This window comes from Pieris brassicae, chromosome 10, assembly GCF_905147105.1.
Source record: "Pieris brassicae chromosome 10, ilPieBrab1.1, whole genome shotgun sequence".
Classification (NCBI taxonomy): Eukaryota; Metazoa; Arthropoda; class Insecta; order Lepidoptera; family Pieridae; genus Pieris; species Pieris brassicae.
In genome coordinates, this window is record NC_059674.1 from 12092118 (window position 1) to 12104560 (window position 12443).

General features: G+C 33.4%; 1 protein-coding gene across 17 annotated transcripts in view; it reads left to right on the forward strand.

Moving 5' to 3' along the window:
* The window catches only part of LOC123714835 (muscle calcium channel subunit alpha-1), a 54961-nt gene that overhangs the window by 39382 nt on the left and 3136 nt on the right, over nucleotides 1–12443 (forward strand). For 4 of the 17 annotated variants that reach the window (XM_045669412.1, XM_045669413.1, XM_045669410.1 and 1 more), the window contains exons 22-44: nucleotides 244–410; nucleotides 574–661; nucleotides 1017–1124; nucleotides 2347–2399; nucleotides 2469–2606; nucleotides 2939–3053; nucleotides 3375–3505; nucleotides 3724–3949; nucleotides 4237–4335; nucleotides 4591–4623; nucleotides 6073–6258; nucleotides 6550–6652; nucleotides 6823–6986; nucleotides 7145–7242; nucleotides 7425–7513; nucleotides 8026–8166; nucleotides 8435–8600; nucleotides 9519–9527; nucleotides 10418–10592; nucleotides 10715–10814; nucleotides 10953–11028; nucleotides 11107–11190; nucleotides 11440–11912. In XM_045669412.1, coding sequence (XP_045525368.1) covers nucleotides 244–410; nucleotides 574–661; nucleotides 1017–1124; nucleotides 2347–2399; nucleotides 2469–2606; nucleotides 2939–3053; nucleotides 3375–3505; nucleotides 3724–3949; nucleotides 4237–4335; nucleotides 4591–4623; nucleotides 6073–6258; nucleotides 6550–6652; nucleotides 6823–6986; nucleotides 7145–7242; nucleotides 7425–7513; nucleotides 8026–8166; nucleotides 8435–8600; nucleotides 9519–9527; nucleotides 10418–10592; nucleotides 10715–10814; nucleotides 10953–11028; nucleotides 11107–11190; nucleotides 11440–11912 — 3022 coding nt within the window. Of the gene's footprint in view, nucleotides 1–243; nucleotides 411–573; nucleotides 662–1016; nucleotides 1125–2043; nucleotides 2152–2346; nucleotides 2400–2468; nucleotides 2607–2938; nucleotides 3054–3374; nucleotides 3506–3723; nucleotides 3950–4236; nucleotides 4336–4590; nucleotides 4624–6072; nucleotides 6259–6549; nucleotides 6653–6822; nucleotides 6987–7144; nucleotides 7243–7424; nucleotides 7514–8025; nucleotides 8167–8434; nucleotides 8601–9518; nucleotides 9528–10417; nucleotides 10593–10714; nucleotides 10815–10952; nucleotides 11029–11106; nucleotides 11195–11283; nucleotides 11322–11439; nucleotides 11913–12443 lie in introns of those variants that run through there. The other 13 variants (XM_045669411.1, XM_045669418.1, XM_045669421.1 and 10 more) reach the window with 10 other exon arrangements.

Here is a 12443-nt window from a genome sequence, read left to right on the forward strand (position 1 = left end):
ACCGCATTCTACGACTGACTTCAAAGTGGCGGGAATTTTAAAATATTCATTCTCCGACATATATATATATATATATATATATATATATATAATCAAGCAATAGATAAAGAAGTATTTTATTAATACGACCATCAGCCTGATAGCAAATGAATGCACTTTTTCTCAAGTCTCAGTTCTCTCAAAATTCTAATGCACCTACAGTATTTAAAACGTTTCCATAAAATGAAAAGCATAATTTTCTAGCTCCTGAGTCAGTTCGACATCTTCTTCACGGGGATTTTCACGCTGGAGTTGTTCTTGAAGCTGGTGACGTATGGTCTTATCCTGCACCAGGGTGCCTTTCTGCGCTCCGCTTTCAACGTACTTGATATGCTGGTTGTCTGCGTCTCACTTATCTCTATGAGCTTTAAGTAAGTTTTGAAAGTGAAAACGTAATAAAAAAATATTTAATGTATAAAATAACATAATTTAAATGGAACGGAAATAATTTTAAGTGAAATAAATAACGCTTACTAAAGTTAATAAAAAAATACTATATTAGGAAAGCTTAGTTAACCTTTTTTAATCCTTCAGGTCTGGTAGTATATCTGTGGTGAAAATATTGCGAGTGTTCAGGGTGCTGAGGCCACTTAGGGCCATCAACAGGGCCAAAGGTCTTAAGGTCAGTATTTTCATTTTCTGTTTATCGCAATATATCTTAATATGTAAGAAGCGACAAAAGATAAACAATTTACATTGAAGTGAATAAAAAGGTAAAAAAAGCGTTTAAGTATAGCGATCATGCGTGTTTTTTTAGATATCTACTACAGGCCTCACTTGGTTAGTTTAGAAATATCTTATCAGGTTTATTTAAGAACTCAAAGAGTATGAGATTAACATAACATACCAGTTTAAATATACCAGTTTCTGACTTAAATTGCGTGAAAAGCCAAATATTTGTGGCCCACAAATATAAACTATGTAACAATGTTACAAAGATATTTTTTTCATTCATATTATTTTTTAACTGGTTGTAGCACGTTGTGCAATGCGTGGTGGTTGCAATCAAAACGATCGGCAACATATTATTGGTAACGAACTTACTGCAATTCATGTTTGCGGTCATGGGAGTCCAAATGTTCAAGGTAGGGGGCACTTGCGAGAATCCTCGTACGATAACCACGTGTGCTGTTTTACACACATCCTCTATATACACTTCCATATCATACACCTTTGGGTATCAGCGTGTTTGGGACGATTGCTTGAGAATATTACTAACGTGATTCTTGCCAAGTTTTAAACGCCTTTTAACTATTAAATTGCTATCATTTGCCAGGCTAATTGAAACTTTGCAAGAATAACATCAAATGTTATTGCTAAAATTAAAAGCACTTGTGTGATTGCTTACTAACAATGATTACCGCAGTTTTTAAGTGTAATCTATCCTTTTCTCCTACCATTTAATATTTCATAACTTTACAAGACTGTGCATTGCATTTCGGCACTATATTAAGATTCTCTTTATTAACGAAGATTTCAAACGGGAAGTCAGTTTCTTCTAAGCCGTTTTCCTTACAATATGTCGTGAGAAGATTTTTGAAGAACAATTTTCTAACACGTTTTATCTTTACAAATTATGCTTTGAAAGTTGTATTCGGTATTTAATTAATCTGAAGATTCTTTTAAATAATATATCAACAACTGGTAACAATAATATTATATTTGGTAACAGTTATGTATGTACAATAATGACAATATGACTAACGCGTACTCACTGTATCATTCACGTCATCAGCAGCATTAACAGTTTCTATGTCTAACAAGCATGACAACCAGACCCAAAGGTGTAGAGTCAACCAGACCAGACAACATTTAACCCCGAAAATGTCATAGACCATAACCCCTACCTTGGCGTTTCAGTAGATCAGTCGATCTAACGTATGTAGAAATAACGTTCCATAAGCCGTTGTGAATAATTTGTTGCTTTTCCCCTATGTCCTGATGCTGCGCCGGGCCGGATCCCTTGTCCATGGTAATGTATGAACTAATGGCATGCACCTGTAGTATGTGGTCAAATGTGTGATAGTAGCCATTAAGACGATAGGAAATATAATGTTAGTTACGTATTTGTTACAATTTATGTTCGCTGTGGTTGGTGTACAGTTGTTTAAGGTAAGGCTGTAACTTCTTGTAATTATATTTTATATATAAAGCTTTTTAGCATAACTATAATTTAACACACGGCAGTGTAATTTTGTTTACTAAATTTTGCCTTTATATAATTTTATGTCAATAAAGTTTTATATTGTAGCGCATGTAGAATAATTTTCAGCTTCTTACGGAACTTAAGCAAAAGTTTTGTTTCAGGGTAAATTTTTTATGTGTAATGATATATCCAAAATGACGAAAGATGAATGCCAGTAAGTATTAATATAAAACATATTTATTTAATATTATATATATTTTTATGTAATATAATACTCTTTTAGAGGGACGTATTTGGTTTTTGAAAATCGTAATTACGTGGTAAGAGATAGAGAATGGAAGAGAAATGATTTTCATTTCGATAATGTTATGAAGGGGATGCTCACCCTTTTTACAGTATCTACTTTTGAAGGATGGCCAGGGTATGTTAATTGTAATAATAAAATGCATTACTTCATAAGTACTAGAACTGATGTACCAACTAAGACCGAATTGTTCCTAACTTTCATCAAAATGACGTATGGAGAAATAATACGTTATTATATTATTATCAAGTTACTGCATTTGATTCTCTAGGCCTTATTCCGTAAATATTTGGATTTAAATTAGAATCATTCTTCTATAGAAAAAACCTTTTTGAGCAAGCTTATAGCAACAATATTTTAAAACACACATATTGTTTTGTTTGAGAAACACTTATTGTTCGTTGTCATATAAAAATTCGCAGAATATTAATAAGTTTCATAAATTTCAGGTTATTATATGTATCTATAGACTCAAATGCTGAAGACCGTGGTCCTATTACTAATTTCCGTCCAATTGTTGCTGCGTACTATATTATTTATATTATTATAATCGCCTTCTTCATGGTAAGTTTATAAATTACAAGTAACAATTTTACTTATAATTGCACTACTAATTACTATGTTTGCAAGCAATGGGATTCTCCAAATTTTTCAAAACGAAAGTCTGAATAGTACTGATAAAGAAATTTGAAATTTCAGTAAAAATGCAACATTTCTTTAACAAGAAAGTAGGCGATCAACCCATACTGTTTCTATACTAATTGTTTGTTATACTACTCGACAAATAAAAGTTTAAAACTAGTACGATGAAAGTCAAGTCCCAATTGCACCTTAAAGACGGCTACATTATTGAAGCAATATAAAACAGTATATATCCTTTTCTAGGTAAACATATTCGTCGGTTTCGTCATAGTGACATTCCAAAACGAGGGTGAGCAGGAGTACAAAAACTGTGAGTTAGATAAGAACCAGAGGAATTGTATTGAATTCGCTTTAAAAGCAAAACCAATAAGAAGGTACGTAATATTGCTCAGTTAGTGAGTCCACTATTTCTTTTGTGATAGTTTCTCATAATTGGTTCCATATGAAAGAACGACTGTAATATTATATACATATATAGAAAACTTTTTCTTATAATTTTGAATTTGTACGTAAAAGCTTTTAGAACAGACTTCGAATTTCAAATGTCACTTACGATAATCAAATTAAACGTAAATTATTCATTATTTTCAAGGTATATTCCGAAGCACCGTATACAGTACAAAGTATGGTGGTTTGTGACTTCCCAGCCATTCGAGTATGCCATCTTCGTTCTCATCATGATCAACACCATCACACTTGCCATGAAGTACCACAACCAGCCCGTGGAGTACAGTAAAGCGTTGGATATGCTGAACATGATCTTTACCGCGGTGTTTGCTCTGGAGTTCATCTTTAAACTTGCGGCCTTTAGATTTAAGGTATATATTTACGCTTACTGGAAAATAGTTTTTAAAATTTCACTTTTGAAATCTATTTATTGGCTTTTCCACTATTTAAAACTTTTAACATTTTTTTTCCTAAATTAGTGATGTACCGTATTAGCAAAAGTAGTGTTCTATCTTTGCATCATATCATACCATTCTGTAATACACTATATTTGGACTCAGTAGGTACCGGTTTGGTGTTAGAAGCTTATACAAAAGTAGTAAATTTTAATGTGATATTTTCGATATTTGTTCTAACGTCGTAACTTTGATTATTTCAGAACTATTTCGGAGATGCGTGGAATACGTTCGACTTCATTATAGTCCTTGGTAGCATCATAGACATCGTCGTATCACAAGTAAACGAACTTAAAAACCAGGTAACAGCACTGAGCACTAGACAACACCTAGGTAACACTATTATGGTTGGTTTAAATTTAAAAACAACGAAATATTTGCTAATAATCGTGTTTTCTTCCATTCCATAAAAGAATCAAATTTCATATATGTTATAAATGAATTTAGACCAATCTAAGTTTAGACAGTGCGGTACTGTCCCTTGCATGGATGATATTGATGTTGTGATAACAACAATCTTCTTGATGTTGTAGTTACTTATTCACACCGTGTTTCAGGGAAGTGGTCTGCCAAGAACGCATGTTGTTAAGGTAAGTTAGCTCGATGTTACTTTATTAACTTGACCAAAAATTACTGTAATTCCACGATAAAAAGTATGAAGTAATGACATAATTGAAGTGAAACTTCTATGGCGACTTCCAGAAAGATTGCGTTAAATGTTCTACCCGCTACCATGGAGGGGAATATCATAGCAATGCTTCTTCTTGCTCGTTCTACGCTCTTGACTTGCGAACTGGTAGTAAATATAAATTTACAATCAATTTAACTTATTTTCTGATGTTCATAAGTGGTTTACCTATATGAATAAAGTTATTTTGAATTTGAGTTTGAATGTTGCGTTAATAGTTCAACGATCGCAAAGAGAGGGAATAAAAAGAGACAAAGAAGATCATTTTCGTCGTTAATTTCCACATAACCAAGTTTCACTTCTTCCGCGCGGAGGGAGTACACGCATTATTTTTTATTATTATTTATTAACCTTATTAGCGCCCTATGCACCAAAATGCGTTAAATCTTATAGTTAATAGAATAGTAACTATAAATCGCTTTGGGTATATGAAAACACGTATATATCGCTGGAATATTAAACGTGTAGCTAATATTATAGTAGTATTTGTACACAATATATGCTTCCGTGCTATCGGAGATCGCATAGACGTAATCTCATACTTAAAATATGTATCAAAATGTTTGTGCATTGCGTTGTGCGTAAGCTTCGATTTTGGAATTCGCTTGATTTTTTCGACATCGCGCGGTTCATAGATTATCAGGTCGGATCGTCAGGTATATCCAATAAGTGATAGAGAAAATAAGTTCATAGTAATTAACGGAATATCATGCTTATATAAATTCATTAATTAGTAACGTAATCTTTGGTCAAGTATTTTCTGCTCAAAAAACTATATAAAAAATACAATATGAATATCTTCTACAGTCAATGTTTCTAATAGTCTAGCTTTGTAGTTTATATCGTAAGCTTTTGGTGTAAAAATTGGGACAGTAACAATAAAGACAGATGCGCACACGCACAAACACATATATAATTATTCAAAGACGAATAAATTAAAAAAATAAGTAGTACAAAGCTTAGGCACAATATGCAAAAGAATGAATATTTTAGTTTTCCGTAAATAAAAAGTATTTGAAATTTAAGCACCAATTTATTAACTAATAAACAAAAATATATAAACTTTATTAATTTATCTTTTTAGTTTTACATTATTTTATATTATTGCAAATTACCTATAAATTATTGCAAAATTCAAATTTCTTTCAAAGTTTAGAGATCTTATATGATTCTAATTTCGTCAACTGTGTCGACACATATTTCTGTTGAGCTGTTGTGTTCTTTTTGAAAACAATTTAAAATGCTGAAACTTTATTCAATCTGCAAGAACGTACGAACCTTCTAAATTAAAAAAATATATACACGTTACCACCATCCAATACCTAATTACATAAATATTAAACTATTTCAGGAAAGCTCAATTCCATCGATAAATTTCTTCCGTCTCTTCCGTGTCATGAGACTCGTCAAATTGCTGTCAAGAGGAGAGGGCATCCGTACACTGTTATGGACCTTCATAAAATCCTTTCAAGCGCTACCCTATGTGGCTCTCCTTATTTTGATGCTGTTTTTTATATACGCTGTAGTCGGAATGCAGGTACTACTTAAAAAAAGTTATAAAAAATATTTTAACTTGTTCTATTTGTTTCGTTTCCACAAATAGTTTTTGGTAAATCTGAATATCACCGATTGTTCAAGATGTTTTTATATCTTGTTTATTAAGCTGCTGACCATCTCGCAGTATGTTTCCCGGCGAAAAACTTATTATATCGGGTGGCTCATATAATTATAACCTTACAAAGTATCAACGGATGCAGTAAAGTACTCGCCCCATATTAGCAGGCGTTAAAGAGGTATTAATAGTATTCATTTTTTTTGTTTGTTTTAGGTATTCGGTAAAATAGCGATAGACGACGAGACGCCCATAACACGAAACAATCACTTTCAAACATTCCCACAGGCGATTCTTGTATTATTCCGATCAGCTACCGGTAAATACATATGTATTATTTGTTAAATAACTTAAATATCAAACAAAAAACATTCTATGGTATTAATAGATATTCTAGATCCTATTTTTTTAACTATACTGTTTATTACCGCAGCTTGTGTATTTAAAATTGCAATCGTTTAAAGAATTATATGTTTTAACTTTTCATAGGTGAAGCATGGCAAGACATTATGATGGGTGTTTCTCCGGATCCCGATGTAAAATGTGATGAAAACTATAGAGATGAAGGGGAAGAGGGTACTAGTAGCGATTCCTGTGGGAGTGTTCTCGCTTTTCCCTATTTTATCTCATTCTACGTGCTGTGTTCTTTTTTGGTGAGTTTTTAGTTTCAAAAATGAAAAACAACTTCCCAAGTATAGCATTACTGTACAAACTTTTTTATTGTATTATGTCTGCAATATAATAGAAAAATTCATAAGCAAGGTTGATTGCTGTACCTTTAAGTTAAAAATTGTAATATATAATTTTACAGATTATTAATTTATTCGTGGCAGTCATTATGGATAACTTTGACTATTTGACTAGAGACTGGTCAATATTGGGACCACATCACTTAGATGAATTTATAAGGTATGCAAACATTTCCTAATATTAAATCCAAATCATCTAGATTCCAAATAAAATAACTAAAAAGTTTAGTTAAGACAATTTTTTTCATTCGTTCGTATTCGATACGTGTCTAGAAAAGCCTTAAATAGAGTTTCACTAAGATTCAGTAGAATACTGATTTTATATTATCAAAATCTTTTCAGGTTATGGAGTGAATATGATCCAGATGCAAAGGGTCGAATAAAACATTTAGATGTAGTTACGTTGTTAAGGAAAATAAGCCCGCCTTTAGGTAATTTAAAATATACCAGACAGAGATATAAGGACATAGTAACTAACATAAAAACATTTTAACTAAAATACGTTCATAAGTTGCAATACCTGTTTGAAAATTCACTTTAACTTGTCGCTATTAAGCCGGCGCCCTTAACTCTTTAACTCCCAATAGCGACAGCGATACTGAACCCGATGTTTTCGTATACAAGCTCGACATAGTTCTCTCAATATATATTATGTAGCGTTGATGTTGCAACCTTGGGATCCCGCAGTACAATAACTCACTTTTGAAATCGGGATTGCTGTCGGAATCGCTTTTGGAAGTTACAGAGTTTATGAAAAGGAAAACTATTAAATGAAATTAAATCCTTTGGGACTCTCTCAAAGAATTCTTTCTTGAATATGTTGTAAATATGTATTAGAAATAATGTTTATCTGACTGTGACTTTCTGTCTAAGAGTTTCAAGTTACTCGCTGATTACCGTTGTAATTGCGTACTCATTTCCTACATGACTTTTTTATTTTAAGGTTTCGGCAAGCTATGTCCTCATAGAGTAGCCTGTAAGCGTCTAGTCTCTATGAATATGCCACTTAATTCGGATGGTACCGTGCTCTTTAATGCCACACTCTTTGCTGTGGTCCGAACTTCACTAAAGATCAAAACGGATGGTAAGTTAACATATAAAAAAATGTCCTACTTTTTAATCTACGAAATCAAAACACATCGGACAATATGTGTGTATTAGTAATCGAAACGGTTTACAAGACAGACACAGCTTTGTGTCTGTTTTGTTCTGTTTGAAATCGAACTTAAGACGTTGTGTATTATGCGACATAGGATTTTTGACACACACTTTATAAACTTAACAACTAAAGAATAAGTTAAAGCATTAATTTTTAGTTAAACATTTACAAAAAACCTATTATTGAATTTCAGGCAATATAGACGATTGTAATACTGAATTGAGAGCAGTTATAAAAAAAATTTGGAAGCGAACCTCACCGAAACTGCTGGACCAAGTTGTACCACCACCAGGTGATCCCAACGAGATCACCGTTGGAAAGTTTTACGCAACATTCTTAATACAAGACTACTTCAGAAGGTATATTAATGTATAAAATTAATATGTACAAGTGATGTATAACAATTACATAAGTGAAGTAGTATTATTGATTTGCAAGAACAGCCAATGCAGCTGTATAGGTGACAAAAAAGTTGGCAAGATTTGTTAAATCGGAGTCGTTCTTTGGGTCTCTCCCTACAATTTTTTGCCAAGTTACCTGGTAGGACTGTCCCAAACAGCAATGAGCAATTTTTATAGCTTCAAAATATATATGTTACAGTATAATGAAAGTTTAAAAATAAATCAATGGCGCTACAACCTTTTATTTAGGTCTGGGCCTCAGATTTCTGTATCTGTTTCATGATCATTTTTTCGTCGAATAGGTTCGTTCGAGCTAATTTTAAATGCACACATAGAAAGCCGGGATCGCAGTACACAGCCGGGGATCGAACCTCCGACCTCAGGGATGAGAGTCGCACGCTGAAGCCACTACTAGCCAACAATAATGAAAGTTTAGACTAATAAAAATTGTTGTCGATATTGTTTATACAGATACAGATACAGTTTGGCCAAGTTGTTTCAAATGTGTTGTCACAAATTTTATGAACGACACGTTGAGCTTAAATTATCTTCGTTACACTATCAGCAAGGTACAGGAGCTTTTTTTGTTATTCAAAATAACAACGTAACGAGTATTATTATTATCAAAAGTTAATACAGATAACTCTCAGAAACGTTAATCAGATAATTAACATTTGATATTTTAAAATTATATAAAAGATCTTGTATCAGCTGATATTAAATAGTTTTATATAAAAATATGTAAATTTTAGATTTTATAAGCTATTTTATAAGATATGTTTAACAATCCAAAACAGAAGTGTTTTATGATTGGTTTCTTATATGATATTTTTGTTACGTTCAGTTTAACACTGACCTTGTATTTTTGTTTCATAGGAATCACGCGTAAGTATCAAAGGAAACGTATGTTGCTAGGAAACAGAATGTACCCTTTAGTTGTAAAAACATTGAGCTAGAAACTTGTGTGTCGCGGTGTTTCGACAGAAGCCCGTTACTTGTTCATAAAGCTATCTTTTTATATTAATTACCATTTGAATTACTATTGCATTCGTATATCCAAAAGCGTGAGCCAACCTACGTCATTATAATTTTAGCTTTTAGAGACACTAAGATGTTATACACCAACATCGCTAGGCCCTTCAGGTGAAGGCAGAACTAAAAATCAAACTGCACTGCATGTATTGTTGTAAGGAAACACCACAACACTTAAGTACTACAGCTTCGAATGATGTTAGAAAAAAATTTGACAACAGAATTTGAAAAAAAATATTATATAGATGTTTTCGATTGTTCCCGCATGGTTCTTCAAGGTTTAAAAGTTTTCTTTTGAGGTCTTAGCCCATTCCTTCACAAAGCTAACTCCCGATCCGTAAGCAGGCATGCTTGGATTTTTCCCGGGTATTTCATTTGTTTTCCATTTATTCATATTTGTTATATGTTGTGTTTTTGTGATATTTTGTTAAACGGAGAAAAACATAACCCATACCACGCTCAAAATAAAAATATTACAGATATTATGCAAATCAAATAGCAGAGCTTAAGAATTAAAGTTTTACAAACTAGCATAGAATTTCTAGGCATATAGATGTGAAATTAGCTTAGTCACAATATAGAGAACAAAGATCTTTGCCAGCTTTATTCAAAGTACAAGCGAGTACACATCGCACATCAGTCATTAACTTAAGAACATTAGCGAATAGAATTATGTAAATATTCCATCAGAAAACCATAGTAAATATATGAAATAGTTTTTGAAACTTTTTTATGGCATGAAGGTTCAAAAAGCGAAAGGAACAGGAGATGAGAGCTAGTGCTGGTGGCGAAGTGGTTCAGCAGATGACGCTACAGGCTGGTTTGAGAACCCTTCATGAAGCTGGTCCTGAACTGAAGCGAGCTATCTCCGGATGTCTAGATGATGTTGATGCTAACCTAGATTTACCAATGCACCGGGTGAGTTATGTTTTGAAAAAGTTTTTTTCTTTTTTGAACTCAGTTCGTATAACCTGAATGTCTGAATTATATTTTTAAAAGATCAACAGAATGATGAGAATAAGGCTGTTCACTATTTTCAGAGAAATCACTCACTTTTCGGCGGCGTCTGGTCAAGCATCCGACGACATGGACCGAATAGGAACTTAAGCAGACCACGGAAACCTGGAGATCCTCCAGCAGGTATTTTAAATAAAATAAAAAATCTAAATTGATATTGCATATTTGCAAATTATAATAAATATTTATTGTAAATAATGTTTTATAAAGATGTACTCGTATGTACTAGTTTATTCCATATCATATTTGAGTATTTATTAGAAGGCGTCGGAAACCATCTAAGTTCGATGATGCAAAAGGAATATGGAGTTGGTCCTCTGCCTTTAACGCCAAACTTGTAAGTATTAACATAGCTAAAACATTATTCATAGTGTCATAAGTTATTGAGTTAATAATAATCATTTTAAATCTGTAGAGCAAATGGGCAACCTAAGGAACACATACCAATGCGTCCGCTGATACTTAATGGGGAGTCAGAAAAGATTTATCAAGTGTTAGAGTAAGTAACAAAACATTTATTAATCGGGAGTGTAACATTCTAATATTTTTAAAAACTCAAAGAAACTCATAGAAACATCGCTTATTATTGCAGAAGAACAACAAACAATCTTAAGAACGCTATTTATGAAGGTAGCTAAAACGTGTGATTTTTCGAGTGAACTCTGTAGATATAATGTTTTAGCACTAACTTGCATCGTGTGAATAACACATAACACTTTCTTACACACGCTTTCCTTTGGACGGACAGCAATCAGCGGTCAAACTATCCAGAAATGCTGGGACAGATCGGGCTGGCGTTTGGCTGCGTCAATTACCTGTCGACCCCGGAATCAAGCAAAGCACCGACCAATAGACAAAAGATTCACCCAGAAGACAACGCATCGATAGAAAAACTTACAATACCACGAAAAGCGTCGCCCGAAGATAAAACACCCTCCCCTATAACGGATACGATACAGCCAAAGATTTCTCCGTTACTGGCAGGGGAGATAACGCCCGCTTTAGAATCGAAGACAATGACTCTGTACGGCTACAATGCAGCTGCAAAACTGCCGTTTGCGTTTTCACATCCACGGGAGCAGCGGGCTAGTAGAGGAGGAGAGAGGCGAAGTCTCCGAACGATTCGGCCAATGGCGGCAGGTCGGATGGTGCGCAGCGCGTCTTCGGGCGCCGCCACGCATGCGCAGCACACGCGTCATGTAGATCGCCCGCATTCGCCAGGTCCGCACTTAGTAGGAAGTTTCCTTTTTCAAACAACTTCTAGACTTTTTTCTATCAATATGATTAGTACTATACCTACTCTATAAATTAATCTGTCCTCTGCAAATACCTACTTTTCTAACTTTTTAAGAAAATATCCTTTATAGAATGCACCTATGATTCTTTTGACGAGTCCGGTAGAACGTTAATCTAATGTGTCTTATAACTCCAGAATTTTGTTTAGTAATTCTACAAATGTTCTGGGTAAGAAAATTGTATATTAAACGAAGGAAACTTTCTATGCTTTTCATCAATACGCACTAACTTTATATTCAAGCTTACAGGAATTCGATGGGTTCATACAAATCCAGGAACATTTAAGGATACGACATGTCGAAACTGTATTAACACATACATGGCTTTGCAAAAAACATAATTTTCACATCAAAAATTACACACGCACACTAACTTAAAAATATGTACTAACATAATAAATAAGTAGTCACAATCATTTTAACTGGGTACATAGCACGTAAACTAACCTTAAAAACT